Source organism: Rhinatrema bivittatum, chromosome 2 (genome assembly GCF_901001135.1).
Source record: "Rhinatrema bivittatum chromosome 2, aRhiBiv1.1, whole genome shotgun sequence".
NCBI lineage: Eukaryota > Metazoa > Chordata > Amphibia > Gymnophiona > Rhinatrematidae > Rhinatrema > Rhinatrema bivittatum.
The window spans coordinates 155,164,046-155,177,643 of NC_042616.1; the positions used below are offsets into that span (position 1 = coordinate 155,164,046).

The 13,598-nt window shown below is 44.3% G+C and overlaps 1 protein-coding gene across 1 annotated transcript in view; it reads left to right on the top strand.

Moving 5' to 3' along the window:
* The window catches only part of CUBN (cubilin), a 639,217-nt gene that overhangs the window by 492,190 nt on the left and 133,429 nt on the right, over positions 1–13,598 (top strand). Inside the window, exons 48-50 of the mRNA XM_029588764.1 lie at positions 408–589; positions 8,402–8,573; positions 12,531–12,737. Coding sequence (XP_029444624.1) covers positions 408–589; positions 8,402–8,573; positions 12,531–12,737 — 561 coding nt within the window. The remainder of the gene's footprint in view (positions 1–407; positions 590–8,401; positions 8,574–12,530; positions 12,738–13,598) is intronic.

The following is a 13,598-nucleotide window of genomic DNA, read 5'->3' on the forward strand; positions in this document are numbered from 1 at the left end:
TAGAAACATAGAAATGACGGCAGAAGAAGACCAAACGGCCCATCCAGTCTGCCCAGCAAGCTTCACACATTTTTTTCTCTCATACTTATCTGTTTCTCTTAGCTCTTGGTTCTATTTCCCTTCCACCCCCACCCCCAATCTCAGGCATTAAAGGCGTTTTTGCATACATTAAAGGTGTGAATGTGGGTTTTTGAATGTGATTTAGGATAATTTTGAAAGCAAACATTTTTACTTTGAAAATTAAAATCTACAGTTATAAAATACCCACAGATTTTAACATCTACTGAAAATTACCTCCTAAGTATACAAATTTATTTTAGAAGAGACAGAATCAATTATGTATTTAATATATCTAAATAAATAAAATACTCTTGGTAGGAGATTTAGTACTGTTTGTTCTGTTACAGAGTGTGGTGGTGACCTGAATGCTGCTACTGGGACATTGCGCTCTCCTAACTTTCCCAACCTGTATCCCCACAATCGTGTATGTGAATGGAGGATCACTGTACAAGAAGGGAGGCGGGTCACATTAACCATTAATGATCTTAGAATCCAGGAACACCAGAGCTGTGATTACGATTATGTGGCTGTAAGTGAAACTAATCTAATATTAACTACTACTATATAAAAAAAATCTTTCAGATGATGTTTTTTACAGGGTAGGTCTTATTCTTCCACTTCTGGGCAAGTCTTTTGGGTCTCTCTCTATCGGTAGTAATAATTTTATATTAAATCCTGGATTCAATGTGATATCTACATCTTCTATAACAGAACTGGGGTGGGAGGGGTAGTGTCACCATTCTTAAGGAATATAGAATGTTTTCTTCTTCTGGAGATGAGGTCATAATACATCTAGATAGTGGAATCTTCTGTCTGTGGACTAGAAATTACGTCATGATACCTGGGTACCACAGTACCTATTTTAGGGCCACAAATAAAGCTTTAATATTTGAGGAAAATTGGATTTTTTTACTCTGCGACTTGGATAGACAATACCAAGAAACTTCAATCTTGGAACTGGGGGAGCCCACACAACTCACAGGGTCATTTATCAAATCACTCGATAAGGCCCTAATACATGCGATAAAAGCCACATAGCAAAATGCACATGCAAATTAAAAATTAGTATTCAAGAGGGAGGAGTTTGGGCAGGGTAAATGGAAATGAGAATGTGCTAGTGCGGCGTGCAATACAGTAACACACACTATTACAGGATTTAATGTGGGAAATAGCAACACCTGGGTTTTTTTTGTGGTATGGTGAAAAAAGTATCATGGTTGATATCTTGGGTATTATCTCAGCGATTATCAGAGGAATTATAAGGGACACAACTAGCAGGCCTTCCTGGCCCAATAAAAACATCTGTTCTTACCTGGTCTACCTTCCTAAAGCCATAATGTTTGTGGAGAGTTTAATTGTTGTTGGATGCTTTGGGAGGCTCGCCACAGAATACAACAAGCGGAACAACAATCTCAAGAGCATGCAAGGCTAATTCTGAGCCCTCCTAGAGAAATTCCTGCACCACAGGCAGAGCCACGGGCTCCACAGTGTCGAGGCCCAGTCCATCGCCTGGCATACATATGGCCACAGCATGGGAAATACAGGGAGTGTATCTTTCCTTCGTGAACATCCTTGCTGGGAATGCCAGAGGACTATGTGGTTTGCAGGTATCACCTCAGCTCTTGAGCTATCATGGAATTATATGAAGAAATCAGAGGGGATTTAGATCCGGTCACACAAAGGTACCACGCTATGCCTGGTCTCACCAAACTGTTGGCTACTCTGCATTCACGGCAAGTGCCTCCTTCCAAACGACAGTATGTGTTGTGGGGGGAATGTCCCAAACCACTTTTTCCTGCTGTGTGGACCAAGTCATCACAGCAGTCTCTGACCGCATTAATTGCTACTTAGCATTTCCTCATGACAGACAGGACTTGATGGACTTGAAGAGAGGCTTTCCCAATGTTCTGGGAGCTATCGACTGAACTCACATGGGCATGATTCCATCCCATGACAGGAAGGAAATGTACCACAACAGGAAGCTCTTCCACTCCATCAATGTGCAAGTGGTCTGTGACACTCAAATGCGCATCCTCGATGTGGTGGCCAGGTTCCTGAGAGCCGCACATGATTCCTTTACACTTAGGTAATCAGGCCTCTTTGAAAATTTTGAGGATGGCCTATACAGTGACGGTTGGCTCGTAGGTAAGACAGACGCTTCTTTCTATAGGGAGATTCACTCGAAAGAAGCCCCAAATATTCTGTAATAACTCTCACTAGGATGAAGCAATCTGAACGAAACAACGTGCAATGTGCTCCTCAGTATATGGAGCTTCGAACAAGCTGAGATGCCCCTGCGTCGGAGCGATGAGGTAGGTGCCGGACAGCTGTCACGTCGTTTAACCTCTGTTTGTGAGATGGCGCAACTTGTCATACATCGGCAAAGAGCATAGCAGAAATTGAGTCCTTTTTCGACAACAGCGTAATTTCAAAGGGGCTTTGGCAATCATGGTTGCCGGATCTGACATCACCAGACTTCTTCCTTTGGGGTATGCTCAAAGGAAAAGTCTATTGGAACAGCCTCGCACTGTGGAAGACTTGAAGGAAAATATCCAACATGAAATTGCTGCTATTCCCCCCGATATGCTCGCAGACACATTCAGGAACATGGAGCGTCGTGTCAAAATGTGTCTGGCAGAAAATGGCGATCACTTCCAGCATCACATGTAATGCAAAAGATTACACATATGTCAAGGTATGTAGCATATTTTTTTGGGTCAGATTGCTTCATCCCAATGGAAGTTACAACAGAATATTTGGGGCCTCTTTCAAGTGAATCTCCCCATATATTCCATCTCTGGCTATGTGTTTGTGGCAAATGGCACACAAATGGGGGGTGGCTGGGGTGGAGGAAAAGTATCACTGCCATGATAAGTGGCTTGTACAGTAATGTCTGCAGGCCCCAGGGCCTGGCTTTTTTGCCCCATGCTGCAGATGTCTGCAAATCCTGTGACAGCAAATAATACACCGACCCTAAAGCTTGGGATGTGAGCTGGCACTTTACACTTAAGAACATAAGAACATAAGAAAATGCCATACTGGGTCAGACCAAGGGTCCATCAAGCCCAGCATCCTGTTTCCAACAGTGGCCAATCCAGGCCACAAGAACCTGGCAAGTACCCAAAAACTAAGTCTATTCCATGTTACCATTGCTAATGGCAGTGGCTATTCTCTAAGTGAACTTAATAGCATGTTGATTGTCAAAATGGCCCTGTTCCTATCCTCCATTGGATTCTATTTAAATCTCATAGGTTAATGACAAGCTTGAAGTGTCCACACTGCTGGCACTGCTCGATCACATGTGACCAGTTAGTGAGACGTTATCCACCCACAGTTTGTCTTGAGCCTCACACACCTCAACCAGAGGCAGTGTCCTGTGCATGTTGGTGGCGTCGCATTTTCCCTGTGTCAGGGCTCAGAGATGGGTTTCTATGGATGACATACTGCAGAGCCGGCAGGGACATTCACAATCAAACCATAAGATACCGTTTTTGAAGCTAACACAAGTATGGCAGTTCTTATGTATTGCTTCAAGGCTAGCAGCCTGCTACACACCAGTAGCCTTAGCTCAGTTGTGAGGGCCTGGCACACAATTATTGGAATACCCAGATCCAATGTAGTTTTCCTGAACAGCTGAGCTACTTTCGGCTACTGATAGCCTGCACATATTCTGGCCCACAATTATGTGATATGCATGTAGGCTAGGAAAATCAGCCTTTAAGGCTCAGGGAAAGGTACAGGCTACCTTATACAGTCTTAGAAGATGCAGTGGATTGCCAGCCAGATCTGCAAGTGACAATGCTATGATTGATGCTTAAATCTGTCATTGCTGCAGGAGATTCAGGTAGTTTCAGGAAGTGGCTTCTCACGCCCATTGCCATTCCCATCTTACTGCCCCTCCCCAGTGGATCTATATCGCAGCCACATGTGAGCTGCTGCTGCTGCTGCTTGGGACCAGGCAGATTTCCACAGATTGGCTGCCATCTCTGTAGTGGGCTGCCTTCAGGATCTGGATGCTACATGTAAGGTCATCCTTACCTTACATATATTAAAGAGATCCCCAAGGCATCCATGTACAGGGGTAGCACCCATTCTGTGGAAATCTGCCTGGTCTTAAGCAGCAGCAGCCCTCTATGGCCTGTGCTCTTCACCTGTGGACCTTCCCCACAAGACACTACCCCCTCACTCATCCTCCCTAGTTGTCACAGAGCAGCTCAAACTCTGTTCAAACACTCACCAAGTACACGTCATATTTGGTTTACTGTGAAAGCTACAAATGGTTGGGTACAGATAGCAAGTAAGGGGGCCAAAGATTACATCTTGTGTGTTGATGACTAACTTCCCGTCAACACCATCAAGCTCTACATGTACACAATATACTGTGTGCGCCAGCTAGCTACTGGGTAACTCACATACAGTCCCATGTAAGCAGGAGATAGCTAAGAGTATGCAGTGTGAAGAAGGCAACAAGAGGCAATACTGAAGGTCCCCAGTAATGAGCTTTGTCTTTAGCTCCAGTGAGCGTTTAGTTATATGGCCTAGGCCCTATGGTTTTGCCGGCTAGATAAGTGGCAAATTGGAATGTGCAAGGGCATTCTAGGATGCAAGGTCATATGGAAGGCAAAACCTTGTACCGAATGAACCATTAGCACAACAACCACACAATGAAGGGAGCCAACCAGGAAGTGTCATTTTCAAACCAGTGACCACTTTATTAGCGATAACATGTAGTCCACTGTTTGAAATAAAGTCATTGTCTTAGGTAATCACATTATGTAAGGACAAGATATCAAAAAGCACAAACCATTGTAGATTTAATGAACAGCACATTCTGTGTAGACCTGTTACATACATTGTTTGAAATGGGATCATTACATATACAAGCTTATAATCTTATCCTTTTGCACAATCATGATTACAACTAAAAAAATAGAAAGCGGAAGTTGCAACCCCCAATAGCTACAGTACATCTTTATTGTTGTAGCTGATAGCATCATTGCTATGTGAAGGCTAGGCAAAGGCCCCAGTTAGTCCATGCTGAAAGAGTGCACTCGAGGGGAGAGTGTAAAGGCCAAGGCACCAGATTGCAGCATGGAGGCAGCAGGGCCAGAAGGAGACCCAGAAGCATGGAGGCAGCAGCAGCAGGAGCTGAGATGTGATGAAAGACTATCATCCAGAGCAGGAGATGAGACATGATGAGAAGAGGCAGCAGCGTGGCCCTGACTGGAGGCTGCTTCAAGGAGGATGGAATATGGGCAGAGGATTGAGGAGGGTTTTACAGTTAGGCTGCTGGACCACAATGGCTCACAGTAGACCATCCCTTCTGCGTGCTGGTACAAGAACTCTGTAATGAGGATGGGCCCAGCAAGCTTCTCCATCTAGACAGCACAGGGACTCTGTAATGAAGATGGGCCAGTAGGGGTGTGCATTCGTTTGCAACATATTGGCAATCCGCAACGTATAGGGCCATATTCGTTGTATTCGTGGGGAAGCGAAATGCATCGCGATTCCCACAAATACAATGCATCTTCACCAAATTATTCGGCCGTCTAAAGAAGCGAATTTAAACAAAACCCCCACCATCCTGACGCCCCCCAAGACTTTCTAAAAGTCCCTGGTGGGGGTCCCCCAAGACTTTCCAAAAGTCCCTGGTGATCCAGCGGAGGTCCGGAAGTGATCGCCTGCACTCGGGCCGTCGGCTGCCAGTATTCAAAATGGCACCGATAGCCTTTGCCCTTACTATGTCACAGGGGTTACCGGTGCCATTGGCCGGCCCCTGTCACATGGTAGGAGCACAAGATGGTACCGGCCGTCCATTGCTTCTACCATGTGTCAGGGGCCGACCAATGGAACTGGTAACCCCTGTGATATAGTAAGGGCAAAGGCTATCAGGGCCATTTTGAATACCGGCAGCTGATAGCCCGAGTGCAGGAGATCACTCCAGGACCCCCGCTGGACCACCAGGGACTTTTGGCAAGTCTTGAGGGGGTCATTAGGGTGGGGGTTTATTTGTTAGTGATACGTTGTATTCGTGGGGGTTCGCCATACATTTCGTGACCCCCACGAATACAACAAATATGGCATATATGTTGCGGATTGCCAATACGTTGCAAACGAATGCCCACCCCTACCATGCATTAATGTGATGACCTGTGAATGATTCTCAGTTGAAAGTCTTTAAGACAGTAGTGAGTTAGTGGTCTAGGAGTGGGACTAAATGTGGGTAGAGCAATGTGAAACCCTTTCATGATCCAACACCGACCACATAGGAGCTATAATAGTGGATGCTGGTGAGGGTGAAAAATGCATCAGAGATTTGGAAGGGGCTACAAAAGTATTCAGCATTTCTGACATATGCCTGTTCTTTCTCTGACCTCTCTTCTGGCTTCTGCACTTAATTTGTTTACCTCAAAACAGGCACTTATATCTAACTCCTGCCATAACCCAGGCTCTAAAAACATGCTAAAAGAAACCTGCACTGACACCAGCACAACTCTCTGCATTGCCCATGTATAGTTAATTGCCTCCTTTGCATGGGATTCTCATGGACTGCTAAACTAACTGTGACTTTTGAGCGGGTATGTGCTTGCATTTTTTCCGTGCTAACCACATTATTACACACATGAGTAAGATTAGTGTGGAAAAATGCACATAATATAAGCGCACAAACCTGCAGCAAATCTACCACAGTTTATTACATTGGCCTGTAAATAAACTGTGATTTGTGTGGAACCATCCAGAGTTTGGTCTTCTTTTGTTCTCCTGGCTGTTTCCCAACCTGTGGCTGCTTCTAAGTGTCCACTGTTGCGTGTGCTGGCCACGGCAGGCCTGCAGCAGGTCCTCGCGGCTGTAGGCTGCTAGCTCCGTCTCCAGGCCGTCCCCAGCGTTCTTGGCTTCACGGCAGACTCCTCTGCTCCGCGGTGGACCTCTCCACGTGGTCCATGGAGAGACGCCACCATCCTGTGCCGCGCCCCTCCATAGGCACGCGCACACGCATCTGTTTCTTTTGAAGGGCCCACACGGGAACTTGGCCGCGGCCCCGGATGATGACGTCACGTGAAGCTTCGGTATATAAGGCCGGGCTCAGCTCCTGTTAGTCGCCTTTGCAACAGGTTTGGATAAGTTTTTTGAGAAGTCCATTACCTGCTATTAATTGATAAAGTTGACTTAGAAAATAGCCAATGCTATTACTAGCATCAGTAGCATGAGATAGACTTAGTTTTTGGATACTTGCCAGGTTCTTATGGCCTGGATTGAGCACAGGATGCTGAGCTTGATGGACCCTTGGTCTGACCCAGTATGGCATGTTCTTATGTTCTTATGATCTTCTGAAGGTGGATTCTATTTAAGACTTAAAAATTCTCAATTTAAAGTAGCTTAAAATGTTCCAAGATCCCAAGAAAAAAAAATGGAATATATGCAGTTCAGAAAAGAGAAAAAAAAACAGAATAAGAGATCTCTAGTTGGTGCTCTTTAGGTTTTTCTTTCTTTATTTTCTCCCAGCTCTAAGTTAGTGTGGCTTGAGGTCTCTACTGATAAATTTACTCTTCAGTACATTGTCACATAAGATTTCTGTGGAGAAACCCACAACTCAAGGTTCTCCAACTTGGTAGGATGAACTCTGGAAACTTGGTCCCAACAGTAAGGTCTGGCATTTCACACTGGTTCCTGTCTCTTGGACACTGGAAATCCATAGATGGTGCGATTTCAATGTAGTTCACTGCAATCTCAGGTTGCAACCTAGATTCTCTCTCTCTCCCAGCTGCTTGGGCAGCAGCTGCGACACGCCTGTCAGCTCTGCACTCTCTGTGGGGCTCTCTGTTCCCTTCCTTGGGGCTGGGACACAGGCACCCTCCTCAGATGCAGCTCACTCCTGATTGACTGAGAATCCTTGTAGGCTGTGTTATGTACTTCTAAGGATTGATAGCAAAAAATCCTCACACCTTGCAGTGTGCAAAATGCATCCCTACTATGAATCAGGCCAACTGGGGATTACTTTTGCATATTTTACATAAAGTCATTGGTCACCCTTTTTAGCTTTTTAGTTCAGTGGGGCTCAGAAGGGTCACAGCACACTTTTTCCACACAACAAATGAATGGGGGGCTTGCTTACAGGAAATGATCAAACAAATCTGTCATATATTGTAATTCAGTCATTTCCAGCAGGTATAGCCGAGATGCACAGCCAGTATGTGACCACATAAATAATATCAATCTGCTCTAAATCTTTACTTAGAAAATAACCAAATCCTTGCACTAGGTCTTTCTCTTATTTTAATTTGGATACAAGACCCACTTTGGCAACAGCCCTTTCTTCCCTAAACTTCTGTTTTATCAACAGATTTACAATGGAGTTCGACTTAGTTCTCCTAGTTTACAGAAGCTATGTGGGAATGTGGATCCAGGTACACAGGTGAAGTCCTCTGGAAATATGATGAAGGTCATTTTTGTCAGTGACGGGTTGGTTTCAAATGGAGGCTTCAGCGCTACATATACTTCCAGTGAAGATGCAGGTATGTAATTGCTGTGAAAAAGACATTAAGGCCTTCCTTCTGGAAATATTAGGCCTCTGGCAATTTTTAATGTAAAAAGTGTTAAACTATGAAAGTAAAAATGTATTCTTAATACATTATTTGCATATCATCTGAAGCTCTAGTCTCTACATTTGATTGCAGTTACTTATGATAACTATTTTTAAAGATTAAAAGAGGGGTTTATATTCTATAACATGCTATATGAAGACAAAAAAAAAAAAAGATCAGGTTTGCCCATCCAATCTGCTCCATAGGTTTTGGGTAGACAAGTATATAATTCACATATACAACCCAACACAACGCCCCATCCAACTGGTCTTTCACCTGACTTCTCAATAGGGGTGGTAACCCCAAATTTTTCATCCCTATTTAATTTCAGTTCAGAGTAGGTCATTTCGGGTCCACATCCAGATCATTTTTGGGGGGTTTGTTTCCCCATTTCATTAAAAAAAAAAAAAAGCCCCAAACCTAACTTAGCCTCCCTACCTAACTTAGCCCACCCAATGGCACCAGTAGCCCCTGTCACATGGTAGAGGCAAAGGGTGGCCAGCGCCATTTTGACTTATGGCAGCCACTGGCCTGGGAGTAGGAAGTCGCTCCTGGGCCCTCCACTAGACCACCAGGGATTTTTGGTGAGTCCTGAGGGGATTGGTAGGTTGGGCTGGGGGGACTTGCATGTGGGGATGCTCTAAATTTTCATAAATGGGAAGGGTTGTGGTGGATTTTGGGTTGCTGTTTTTTGTTTTGTTTTTTTTTTAAATCTGCTTGATTTGGTTCCCGCTCTCCAAAAAAATGATAGGAAAAGCAACACAAAATTTTGTGGTTTTTTCCTATCTTTTTTTTTGGTCCTGAAATGCAACAAAATAGAAAATATTGTCTTTATTTTCTATTTCGTTGCAAAACAAATTCCCACCCCTACTTTTCAACCCTTTTCCCACCACTGCCTCCCAGAATCTGTTAAGATACTGGCCTCCACTAACTCCACTGGAAGGCCAATTCTTGTTATACCATCTTCCTCTACTTTTTTGTGCAAAACCAACACCAAATAAAACACCAGGTCCCCTACATTCTCATAATAAGTTTGCCAATAATCCCCTCAGGCACCACAACTAGTGAAGCCATTGTCCAAAACATCTGGCCTCCATATGCTCATTGAATTTTGAGTTTTAACCACGGCCACGCCAAGTAAGATTCCCCAATACCTTCTTGTAAGCCTTATGTAGCCATTTCATTGATGTTAGGGTTAGAAACACAGAAACATGACAGCGAAAAAGACCTTATGGCCTACCTAGTCTGCCCATCCACCCAACTAATTTTCTTTACAATTCCTATCACTCCTACAGAGATCCCCTGGATGTATACCATGCTTTCTTAATTAGGATACAATTTTTCTCTCCACCACCTCCACTGGGAGACATTTCCATGCAACCACTACCCTCTTTGTAAACAAATATTTCCTAAGATTGCTCCTGAGTCTACCTCCTTTCACGCTCATTCCATGAACCCTCATTCTAGAGGCTCTTTTCCACTGAAAGAGGCCTATGTCCTGTGCAAGGAAACCTTTAAGAAATTTAAATGTCTCGTCATATCTTCCCGATCTGGGGGTGATTGTATTTGATGATCCTAAGTTGGTTAATTTAATCAAAAGCTGCATAGGGAAAGGAATGGTTGGCAGAAAAATGGCAATGATATTACCTCTGAATAGGGATGTGCAGCCTCCAAAATAATATTTTGTTTTTATCTTTAATTTTTTAGGGGAGGGATTTCACAATTATTGTTTCATTTAATGTTTATTTTGTTTCTGTCCTTTACAGATATGAAATCAACATAAAAATAAAAAAAAACCAAAAAGTCCCCAAAAACAAAACGAAACCTGAAATGGGGTCTCCCCAGGCCCTCATGCATCCCCTCCCTCTCCCAAAAATAAGTCTCAGGGTCGGGAACCACCGTGGCCCCCATTTACCCCGTCCATAGGGGTCCATCGTTCTAGGAGGGCAGGAGGGATGCCCACTCACCTCTGACCCTTAGCACCTCTGCATTTCAATGGTGCCAGTTGGCCCTGAGACTGGCGCCATTTACTGTACGAATGTACAAACATGCAGCCGTATAAGAAAATGGTACCAGCCACCCTTAGACATCTCCATTTTGTGTCACAATATGGTGCTGGTCTCAGGGCCTACTGGCACCATTGAAATACAGAGGCACTAAGGGCCGGAGGTGAGTGGGCATCCATCCTACTTTCCTAGAACGATGGACCCCTAAGGATGGGGTAAGTGGGAGCCGAGATGGTTCCCGGCCCTGAGAATATTTTAGGGGAGGGGAAGGGGGATGCATGAGAGGGGGAGGGGGGTTGGAGGCCTTGGAACGTCAGCTTCATGAAAGCCTGGAAGGCCTCAGAAAAGTCTTCGGGCTGCTGTGGGGAGGTTTTGTTTTTGTTTTTTTTCTTTTTTCATTTTACATTTTCAAAACTAAACAGAAATAATCAACAAGATTTTGTTGGCTTTTCTTCTGCTTCGTTTTGAAAATGATATGAAATGAAATAGGAAATGCATGCACATCCCTACCTCTGTATAGGGCCCTGGTGAGACCTCATTTGGAATGTTGTGTACAATTCTGGAGAATGCACCTTCAAAAGGATATAAACAGGATGGAACTGTCCAGAGCTTGGCTATTAAAATAGTCAATGTTCTTCTTTCTAAAGCATATGTGGGATGAGCATATTAGCAGATGACACAAAATTGTTCAAAGTTGTTAAATCAAAATTACTTATTTCTTATTTGCATTTGTACAATGTTTAAGAAAATTAATAAAGTATAAATTTAAAAAAAAAAAAAGTTGTTAAAACACAAGCAGACTGTAAGAAACTGCAGAAGGACTTCGCCGGAACAGGGAACTGAACGTCCAAAAGGCAGATTAAATTGAATGAGAACAAATGCAAAGTGATGCACATAGGGAAAAATAATTCTATCTCTAGGTACATAATGTTGGATTCTGTATTAGGAGTCACCATCGAGGAAAAGGATCATAAAGTCAATTTGGATATATGTTGAAATCTTTGGGGTACATTTTCAAAAACAGCGCACGCGCGTACTTTTGTTCGCGCACCACGCGCGAACAAAAGTACGCTGGATTTTATAAGATACGCGCGTAGCCGCGCGTATCTTATAAAATCCGGGGTCGGCGTGCACAAGGGGGTGCACATTTGTGCAACCTGCGCGCGCCGAGCCCAGCACGCGCTGTCTGTTCCCTCCGAGGCCGCTCCGAAATCGGAGCAGCCTCGGAGGGAACTTTCCTTCCGCCTCCCCTCATCTTTCCCTCCCTTCCCCTAGCTAACACACCCCCCCGGCCCTATCTAAGCCCCCCCCTACCGTTGTCGGCAGATTTACGCCTACCCGAGGCAGGTGTAAATCTGTGCGCACCAGCGGGCTGCTGGCGCGCCATCTCCCAACCCGGGGGCTGGTCCGGAGGCCTCGGCCATGCCCCCGGGCCGGCACCACGCCCACGGACCTGCCCCGAACCGCTTCCTGACCCCCAACACGCCCCCCCCGGACACACCCCGGGACACACCCCGGGACTTACGTGCGTCCCAGGGCTATGTGCGCGCCGGCGGCCTATGCAAAATAGGCGCGCCGGCGCGCAGGGCTTTTAAAATCCGGCCCTTTATCTCTGTGTGCAGCGGCATTCAAAAAAGCAAATAGAATGTTAGGAATTATTCAGAAAGGAATAGAGAATAAAACAGAAAATATCATATTGCCTGTGCATTGATCCCTGGTATGACTAACCTTGCATAATGTGAGAGGTTCTAAGCACCCCATCTCAAAAATGATAAAATACATGGAACAACTCCCTTATCAAGAAAGAGAAACCTCTTTTTCTTTTCGCTAAAGATTACAGTTCTGGAATATTTATTTTAAGTAAACTCTTTTGTTTCTACAGTTTGTGGTGGTACGCGTGTGGATCCTGCTGGAGGAAATTTCACTTCTCCTGGTTACAACGGTGTCAGCAATTACACAAGCAAACTCAGCTGTGAATGGATCATTCAGAATCCAAACGCTGACAACTCATCCATCTATATCTCATTTCAAGATTTACGCCTTGAGCATCATCAAAACTGTCAATATGACCACCTAGAGTTTCGACTAGGTGGGTATGAGAAAGCAACCACATCTTATGTACTGAACTACTCAGCATTATACTAGCAAAATTAAAAATAAACCTTTAGAATGGTCAAAGTTCCATACTGACAAAAATAATTCTATAAGGATCTGGTCAGTGGGAGAGAACCTTATTTACCCTGTATTGTTAAGTCATTATCACTAGGGAATGGTGTAAAAGAGAGGGAGATCAGCAAAATTTGTATCAGCACAAAATTCTAACCTGAACGTATTCTAGCTAAAAGCAGGTTGTGGCTTTCTATGAACAGTTCAGATTCTGAGTGGTGAAAGAGACCCTTTTATAAAAAGGCTTTCTATTTTGATTTTGTCTGCATGTTTCTGTTTCTAATTTGTAGTCCCTTATTTCTGTATCAGGTAAGGATCGGCTGTGTTCTGCCTGTGTTTGCTTTGTTACCCTAGTAGATGGTGTAATAATATTCTAGGGCCTGTGTAGTATTTCCACTGCTGCTTTTTTCATAAATAAAGCTGTTGCTAGAGTCCTGAGAGTCAGTGCTGTGATTGCACGGTATGGCAAGGTTCTAGGCATCTTTTTCTTTTTTATTTTGTAGAGGTTTTTGTTACTTCGCTTAAAGGTAGATTTTAAAAAGTCCTCGTGTGCATCCATGTTCTCACGGTTTCCAAAGTGTGCACATGGACACAATCATTTTCTAACATGCGCGCGTTGGTGCGTTCATGTTATAAAATACGGTTCCCGCACACACATACGCACTGGATTTTAAAATCTGCGCACGCATGTGTGGGCAAGTCAACACTCGCGTGTGCGGGGGGGGGGGGGGGGGGAGTTTTCTAAATCAACACGAAGCGATGCAAGTAGGCCTTCCCCAGTTCC